The sequence below is a fragment of the Protobothrops mucrosquamatus genome, unplaced genomic scaffold (assembly GCF_001527695.2).
Source record: "Protobothrops mucrosquamatus isolate PMUCROS unplaced genomic scaffold, P.Mucros_1.0 scaffold966, whole genome shotgun sequence".
NCBI lineage: Eukaryota > Metazoa > Chordata > Lepidosauria > Squamata > Viperidae > Protobothrops > Protobothrops mucrosquamatus.
In genome coordinates this window covers 579,495-588,890 of record NW_015387209.1, presented here as the reverse complement: position 1 = coordinate 588,890, position 9,396 = coordinate 579,495, and the positions used below count along the sequence as shown (strand labels likewise).

The 9,396-nt window shown below is 40.1% G+C and overlaps 1 protein-coding gene across 1 annotated transcript in view; it reads right to left on the bottom strand.

Moving 5' to 3' along the window:
• Nucleotides 1-5,996: 5,996 nt before the first annotated feature.
• Nucleotides 5,997-9,396, bottom strand: part of ZDHHC17 (zinc finger DHHC-type containing 17) — a 50,264-nt gene continuing 46,864 nt past the window's right edge. Inside the window, exon 17 of the mRNA XM_015819683.1 lies at nucleotides 5,997-8,933. Coding sequence (XP_015675169.1) covers nucleotides 8,795-8,933 — 139 coding nt within the window. The 3' untranslated portion in view covers nucleotides 5,997-8,794. The remainder of the gene's footprint in view (nucleotides 8,934-9,396) is intronic.

Here is a 9,396-nt window from a genome sequence, read left to right as displayed (position 1 = left end):
AAGAAACATAAAAATGTGAGATGGCTTATAAGGAAAAAAATAGAATCAAGTCTGCCAATGTAAATGTAACTAATTGCTACCAGTAAAAATACTTAGAACTTGGTGGGAGAAATAAACTAAAATAAGGACTGTAACAGGATTGATGATAAGGCAATCCAAATGAATGGAAAGAAAAGAAATGTATTAATATGATGATTATTCTTTAGGAATATTGGAAAAAATATATACTAAATTGTCATTTATTAAAACAATAAGAATTGTATTAACGCAATGTTTGCAAAAAAGGATGTTTCAGGGAAAGAGGAAAGTAAACAAAATTAATATACAAAATACAAACTATAGAAATTAATTGTTAAGGACTGTTTTTACAAATGTAACCCAGACATCACACTGTTTACCAACTATTAAATGATCTATGTGTAAAAAATCAATATAAAATATAAAATAAATAAAGTAAAACAGATAACAAACAAAGTATATTTTCAATGCCCAGCTTGCCCGTAACCTGCAAACTGCAAAATTGAGGACAGCAAGGAGAACTCAGCAGGAAACAAACTTGATCCAAAATACGAAGAGTCCAGGTACAAGAGCTCACATCACAAGAGTTCACGTTTGTTCCCGGCAAATGCCCCACCCCACAGTGTCTCCTAAAATACCTACTCCCCAGGTGTGCCTTGTGGAGTGGGCTGTGACACTCTCTTCCTGAGCAAGTGAGCCTGTCTCCGTTGTTCCCTCCTCCTCTCTGCTCTCCTTGCTGTGAGATCTGGTGGGAAGGGGCCTTGCTCCTCGCCTGAGCTCTGCCTTCCCTGTTCCAAACTTGAAGGGCCCTGGCCTGCTTCAGCCTGTTCCTCCCCACAGTCCTCCGAAGCCACAGACACCCCCTCCTGGGCCTCAACAGGGAACTCCATGTCGTCCTCAGAGTCAGGCTCGGACGGAGGCATGACACTATCCCCCTCGCAGGACTCCCTCCCCTGGGACCATGCGGACTATGACGGTGCGGGAACCAGGTATGAAAGTTGCGAACCAGACGAGAAGCGTGAACGTCGGTGGCATTGATCCACGTGAAGTCCTCAGGTCCAAAGCCTTTCCACGCCACGAGATACTGAAACTGGCCCCGCAACCAACGGGAATCCCGAATACTGTCCACTTCATACTTTATATCTCCATGGGGGATGGCCGGACCTGACGATGGTGGAGCTGGCCGATGTGGATCGTCGGCTGTGACTGGAACCAGCAATGACCTGTGGAAAACCGGGTGAATCCGCATGGTCTGGGGCAATGACAAGCGAAATGCCACTGGATTGATCACCCTTCGACCAGAAATGGACCCAAGTAACATTGATTGAGGTTTTTTGACGGCCGTGCTGTAGGCAGGTGCCGCGTGGAAAGCCAAACCTGATCGCCCACAGATAATGGAGGGACATCTCGACGATGACGGTCGGCAAATCGTTTGTAATCCTCCTTGGCTTTCTCTAGCTGGTGCCGAACTACTTGATGCACCACCTTCAGCTCCTGGAGGAACTTGTCCACGGCCGGAACTGGGGAGTCCGATGGAGCCAACGGAAAGAGCCGTGGATAAAATCCGTAACTGGCAAAGAATGGTGACACACGGGTAGATGCATGCTGGGCATTGTTATAGGCAAACTCCGCCACAGCCAGCAGCTCCACCCAATTGTCCTGTTGGGTGTTGCTGAAACAGCGTAGGTACTGTTCCAAGATTGCATTCACCCTCTCTGTGCCCCCGTTGGTTTCGGGGTAATGGGCGGAGGACAGACACGCCTGTACCTGCAGTTCCGTGAGTAGGATCTGCCAGAAGCGTGCCATAAATTGCACCCCCCAATCTGACACGACTCGGTCCGGTAACCCATGCAGCCGAAATACATGGGCGATAAACAAGTGGGCCGTCATCCATGCTGTAGGGAGACCCACACATGAGATAAAATGAGCCATTTTGATGAGCATGTCCACCACCACCAAGACGGTTGTGGCACCTTTGGAAGGGGGCAACTTGGTAATGAAGTCCAACAAGACTGCCCCCCAGGGTCTTTCTGGCGAGGGTAGTGGCTGCAAGAGACCAGGGGACGCACCAGTAGCATACTTGGCCTGTCGACAAATGCTGCATGATGCCACATAACTAGACACATCGTGCTGGAGCCGCGGCCACCAAAACATTCTGGAGACAAGGTGGTGTTATGAAGACCCCGAAGTGATCCACTGATGGACTATCATGGCATTGTTTCAGAATGATGCCACGGAGGGGTCCCCCAGGAACATAGATGCAGTCTCGGAAACGCAACAGGTCATCCGTGTACATCCAAGGGGTTTTATCTCCCTCATCGCCAGCCAACTCATGACGTCAAGCTGCCACAAACGGATCCTGCTGCTGTGCGTCACGAATTCTGCCCCGTAGGTCCACGGGCTCCTCTGTGGCCACCAACCGTTCCAAGGGGATAACCGTTCTGGGCATGATCTTGTCCTCCTTTTGGGTGAATTCGGGCTTACGAGACAGTGTGTCCGCATGCTGGTTCTGCCTGCTAGGGACATAGGTCACCCGAAAGTCAAACCTCGCAAAAAACAGTGACCATCGCACCTGTCGCTGATTTGCGTTCTGGCAGTCCGTAGGTGCTCTAGGTTCCGATGGTCTGTTCAAAATTCGATTTGGTGACGGGCCCCCTCTAAGTGGTGCCATGTCTCAAAAGCGACTTTGACCGCCAACAATTCCTTGTCCCAGATCGTATAATTCTGTTCCATTAATGAGGCCGTCCAAGATGGCAGCCGAGGCTGTCTCGGTCTCCAATGGGCCTGGGCCTGGTATTTTATCTGGGGGTGTGACCTTGGGAATAAGGCTGGATGGGGCCCTGTGGGCCTCTCTGTCCCTCGCGAAAAGGCCTCCGCCGCCTACCTGCTGGCAAGGTGGAGTGGGCCTTCTCTAGGCCCGTTGGCAATGGCGGCCCATCGCCTCATCAAAATGGCAGCCGCACCCGTCTGACAGCTACGGAGCCCAAACACCCGAGCGCAAGAAGAGGCTAGGGTCACCTGCAATGAAGCAAAAAGGCAAGCCCTGAGATGAGATCGATCGACTGCTTGCCACGCAGTTGCGGCTTCAACGAGGGCTGATTAAAGCTTACGCAGCCACCCAGCGGCTGCCAAAATGGCGGCTGCATGACCTGGCAGGAAAGGGAGCTGTCTGAGGCCTCCGTGATCCCACAGTGGCTGCCAAAATGGTCGCACGATCCGGACGGAAAGGGAGCTGTCTGAGGTCTCTGTGATCCCACAGCAGCAAACCGATTAGGCAGATCTCAAAAGCGAAAGCCAAATGAGGCCTCCGTGGCCATGCAGGAGAGTGGAAGGCGGGGCTGCAGCGCTGATCCCAGCGCTGCACGATGGTAAGGGGCTCGACAAGGGAAGAGCGGAAACCTCCACTCTTGCTAGAATCCCTGGGGAGAAATCCTACCTTCCAGCAGTCATCTGAAGCAGCGCTGATCCCAGCGCTGCTGAAATGACTGTGGATGCAAAGGAGAATTCACCAAAGGAAGCTCAGTACAACCTGCTTGCTGGGAGCCAGGATTGCCACGACTGTTAGGGCTGGAGACCAAGTCAACACTGGATGTGTCCTAGTCCAGGACGGGCGTGGCAAGTTTAGCTGACTTGGTCTAATGGGCAGGAAGACAGAGCTAACCCATTGGTGGATTCTGCATCTCCTGTGCTGGAGAACTCCTGATGGCAATTATTTAGATAGGTAGGTAGGTGGGTGGGTGGGTAGGTAGGTAGATAGATAGATGGATGAATAGGTAGGTGGGTAGATGATAGATAGATAGATAGATAGATAGACAGACAGACAGACAGACAGACAGACAGACAGACAGACAGACAGACAGACAGACAGACAGACAGACAGACAGACAGACAGATAGATGATAGATAACCTTTATTATTTTTTTACTGGGCACAATGGCACACATTAAAAATGAAATTTAGTTGCTTGCTCTCAAAGTGTACACATACATAACACACATTTAAACATACTATATACAACATATGTATAGACCTACACCTTACATATAAGTAACATATAAATAATAATCACTGTCCATCTTGAATACATAACAAAAGGAGGAAGCTTTAGAGTTCACAAGGTTAATACTGTATGGAACAAAACTGTGACTGAATCTGGATGTTCTGCTTCGGATACCATGAAGCCTCCTCCCAGAGGCTTTCTTTTATATCCTAAAAGAAAGACGTTTGTAATCAAAATCATGGGGGTGCTTGCCTGTTCCTAGGGATATACCTAAGGATCCATATTCCTAGAGATATAGAAGGTGACACTTGCTGAAGCAGGATTACTATTTGGATTGTGTAAATCATGCAAGCACTTAGAAGTAGTAGGTAAAATCAAAAGAATGAAGGGCAAATACATTGTGTTCTAATGAATTGGAATTTTACATTATTTTAGAATTTCACTCAACATATTAATATGCTTAAATATATAAACATTTGGTCTGATTCTAGCAAACACACTACTCAACTAAATAATACTACATCTGCACACAGTTGGAGCAATTTCACACATACATGATTAAGTTACTACGAAGGTTTAGATGGTTCTTGGCCCCTGTGCAATTGTCTACAAGGGAAATACATGCTGTAGGAATCAATCTGTGTATAATTCAATTTTGCGTAATTGCAGACCATTTGCAGACAGCTGACATTTTGCAAGCTTTAACAGCTGTTTCTGTTCCTTATTTGAAGGTATTTGTTCCCACAAATTCCAACGGTATTGGAAGTAGCACAATATGCATGACAAAAGGCAGAGAAAGTAGTCTTGCTAGCAAACTTCACAATCCATTTGATGAAGTGAATAAGATAGAGAAGCGTATCCTTTTCTCTGTTTACAAGGCAAGGCAGTTATTCTATTGTATCTCAGAATATTTACTTATTAACATTCAAGACTAACTATAGAATGAAGTACATTTCATAGTTAAGGCAGATTCTTATTCAGGTGTTCAAAAATTGAGGGATCTTATCTCCTTTTATCAATCAAATATTACATTTTACATCTTTTTATATCCAATGATTTTAATTACTCTTTAATGTTTATTATGCTGCAAGTCACCCAGAGTCATTTGAAATGAGAGGGGGGGCAAATAAATTTAATAAATAAATTACAGTGGTCTCCTTAGTACAGGGGTCCACAACCCCCGGTCTGTGGACTAGTACCGGGCTGCAGCATGCCAGCAACTGGTCCGCACAAACAAGCAAAGTCCCATCTGCAGGATGTAGCAGCACACGAAACCACACTCCCTCCGGTCCACGGAAAAACCTCTCTCCACTTAACCGGTCCCTGGTGCCCAAAAGGTTAGGATCCTCTGCCTTAGTACATTCATAGTAATAGCATAGGTAACATAAGCAAAAGTCTCTTTGCATGTGAAGGCACACATATGCATTATTTATCAGTGCTGTGAGGCTAATGTAATGAGTGACATCTGTGAGGTGGGTTTACCAAAGCAAGTATGGGTAGTTTTCTCTCTTTTGATATATCTGCATATGATAACATTAATTGTAATTAAATACTTCCTGCTTTTTCTCCAATCTCAAGAAGACCAGGAAGGTGATGAGAAGTTAAAGGTAGAATTGCAGAATAGTCCGTAGAAATAATTTTCTTACCAATGAACACTTGAATTATTTTTCATTCTCCTTCTTGCCTATTTGGTAAAAACATTAACAAAATAAATAAATTCTATTTACTTAATCAGGAAAGATTCAAAGAGTTTTGGCCATTTCTCAAGCTGATAAACCTGACATCTGAGGAGAAACAAGTGCCTCCTAGTTTGGGTTCAATCAGACTCCATCTCTAACTAAAAAGAGATCTCCAGAGCTGGGCCACTTGAGCATAATAATCAGAATAAGCAAAGCAAGGGCAAAAGCTAAGACAAGCAGTAGTATCTAGGAGACAAATATTTGATTAATAACTTACAAAAATGACAACTTTATGGAAGGAGAACTATTTTATTAAACCTTTTACAGATTTTGTTCACAATGTAATACATCAGTCATAACAATAAAATAAAACTTGGCACAGTTATAAATAAATTAGAAAAACAAAATACTCATTTTAAAACAGTGATGCACTTTTAATGCATATTAATTGTTGAAAAGAAAATCATGGGGAGAAAGTTGTGCACTAGAAAACTTAAAACCTGCATAATATATGTATCATTTTTCTAGGTCACACACAATATTTTAATCCTTAGTATATCAATGAATGTCAAAATTCTAATCTTTTTAATTGGATTCACAAAGGCCTTAGGGTGCTGTAGTATGCTGCAATACATTCAACAAGCAGAAAAAAATATTCTATGTATTTTCCCCTTTCGGGTTCGAGATTATACATTTCAAAATTTCTGGCAATAGAATAATTCTAGGTGCTTCAAATATTGAACTTTTATCTTCCATTACTTTTTCTCTGACAATTATGCAAAGTATAGAAACAAAATTTATACTTTTCCCCCACTTAAGTGAAATTTACTTTTTATTGTATGAAGGACACAATTATTTGGACAAGGATTTTATATGGTATATATTTTTTATATAGCAGAAGATCTACAAATATATTGATCTTCTGAGGCCTTTCAAAAGCAATTGTTTCTGTGAAAATACATTTTTCCAAAGTAGAATCAAGGGTTTTAAGATTCTAAACATGATTATTAAAGGAGAAAACATGATTATTAAAAGACAAAATAAGTAGGGCTTCTCAAATCTGCTAAAGATTGGGGTATTAAAATATGAACCAAAGTGTTGCCTAATCTTTTCAGCTTTTAACATTAAAAATTAGAAGGAATGTTGCAAGAATAGTATATTCTTAGTATTTTTCTAAAAAGTATCTGTCAAACTGGCACAGTCCTTTTACCTCCCTGCACATAACTTCATTTTCTTAACCTAACCATAGTTTATTAAAGATTAGTTTAAGTTTCTCAATATTAAAATATCCAAATTATACTAAGGTTGCATTTCTGTAAATCTTGATATCTGGTACTTGCAAACTATGGACACCTGGCAATCAAAGAAACACCTTGAATGGGGGAAAAGCATACTTGCAAATACTGAACATCAACTATTTACAGTTTCACTGCTCTTTCTAAGGCAAGGGGTGGGAATACCACTGGATTGCTTTAATACCTGTAATTTCAATATTACAGGAAATGCTAGTTTTACCAAGCATCAAACATGCAGTGAAGTTGCAGGGTACAGTGCCTATTAATAGCAATATTGATCATTACTAAAAAGCCCATTAGATATCCTACATTTTTTGTTGAAAATGAAATGAGCAGCTTTTAAATATACTAACATACACACATGTACACACACACTTACAAAAACTAGTTGATAAATTATTTATATACAGATACATATTCTTTACAATGGTCTCTACTTCTGTATTAAAGATCCCTTCCCTAGATCCTCCTCACAGGATTTTTGAACCACTATACTGCTACAGCACTTAAGAGAACCCAAACATATTTCAAGTCTCTCTGTAAACAATATTTAAGGAAGCAGTGAAAAATTCACAAGGAATATAAAAAATGCTATAACTGAAAATCAGTGCATCACATTCAACAACAAAAAAATTGCTTCTGGAATGTGACTTTACACCACTCCTTGTCTTTTAAATTTCATAATTTGAAAGTAAGTTTATTGTATTTTTCCACTTATCAACATACCATATAATTCATGACACCTGTAATATCAATAACTTACATGTGCTACAAAGAAATAAATTTAGCTTAAAATTTAGCTTAAATTTATTTTATCTTTTTAAACATTATTTTAATCTAGCTACATTTCTTGGGAACTGCATCCAATTTAATAACAATCATATCCTAATTAATTAGAATTTAACCTTTGATTTTTTGGCTCCCATATAAGTTCTTGTTTACCAATTCTCTAATGACAGTAGAATATATCATGCACAATGTCTCACATTACTTATGAAACAAAGTTGTACTAACAGCATATATAACATTTTTCTTTAATTTTTGCAGATCATATTTTATTTTGTAATCTAATTTTAGAAAGTATCATCATGCATTTAAGTGGTGTTTTGTATTAGGCAGAAAAGTTAAGATTTCTTCTAAGTTGCTTTTTCTGCCCAGGATATACAACTTCATATAAGATTTATTATGAGTAATTTATTGTATCAGAGATAAATCAGCCCTAAAAACGGATAATTACTGTTACATTTAGGTAAGAGTTTTGTGACGAACATCCTCAACTTCACAATTTATGGTAGACCCCAACAAAACTACATAATTCATTACCGTATTTAATGTACATTTTTCAATGCACATATTACAGCAAATCTATACAAAATTTCATTGCAGTAAATATAATACAATGATCTCAAGATGTTAGCTTCATAAAATTTAACTTCAAATGAAATTGTTCAAATTATGAAATAAATATTGAATCTTCAGCACAGCATGACTTTATTCTGTTTGTATTTTTAACAATTCATGCTTCATTGTGAAACTAAAATATAATTGTGTGAATATGTCTTTCGGAGTTATTCCTGTAGTAAGAACAGTTAAAATTCCCTTCTTCTTCCTCATTATCAGGATTGGCAGTTTATTCTGTCCTTTTTAAAACTTCCATTAATAAAACAGGTGCAAAGAAGGTACCATTAGATTCACTGTTAGCTCTATTCATAACATGCTACTGTTCAAGTGATGTGGATTCAAAAGAAACAAACTTCCAGGCACCATTCAGATCTGATATGCTCACATATTGGAAGTGGGTGTTAAACCAGCTGGTAGCCAGTTCCAGAGATTTGGTCATATTCTATTGTATATTGCCGTGTCCAGTCCACAATAACAGGACGAAATAAACCGCAGCATCTGAATTCAAAGAAGTCTATAATATTTCTTATACATCCATGGCTAAAAAGAGAAGAAAAAACAAAAAAAAAAATGGTCTAAGTACTTAATATTGCAGCTAACAAATACAAAGTTACCCCTAATAATAACATGGATGATTTCCACAGTAATTATTGTGTAATGACAATGTTTACTGTTACTGAACTGCTACAGTTATAAGCTATTAACTGAATACCAGATTCAAATAACTTATTTGGAGTCTTACATACACTGCCTTTTCTCAGCCTTGTAATGGGGATATGCTACTAATCCATTATTCTGGGTTTCAAAAGAACTGATATGATACTATATTCAGGAAGTAATACATGCCATTTAGAATTAGTGATAGAACCCAAATCACAAAAATGACAGCAGAACAGCAGCTAGTAGTAAAAATGGAGTGCTATATGAAGGCTGGGTGAATGAAAAGAGAATTAAGGAAAAATATCAAATGTAATGAAATCTTTTCTGGAATTTTATTAGAAAG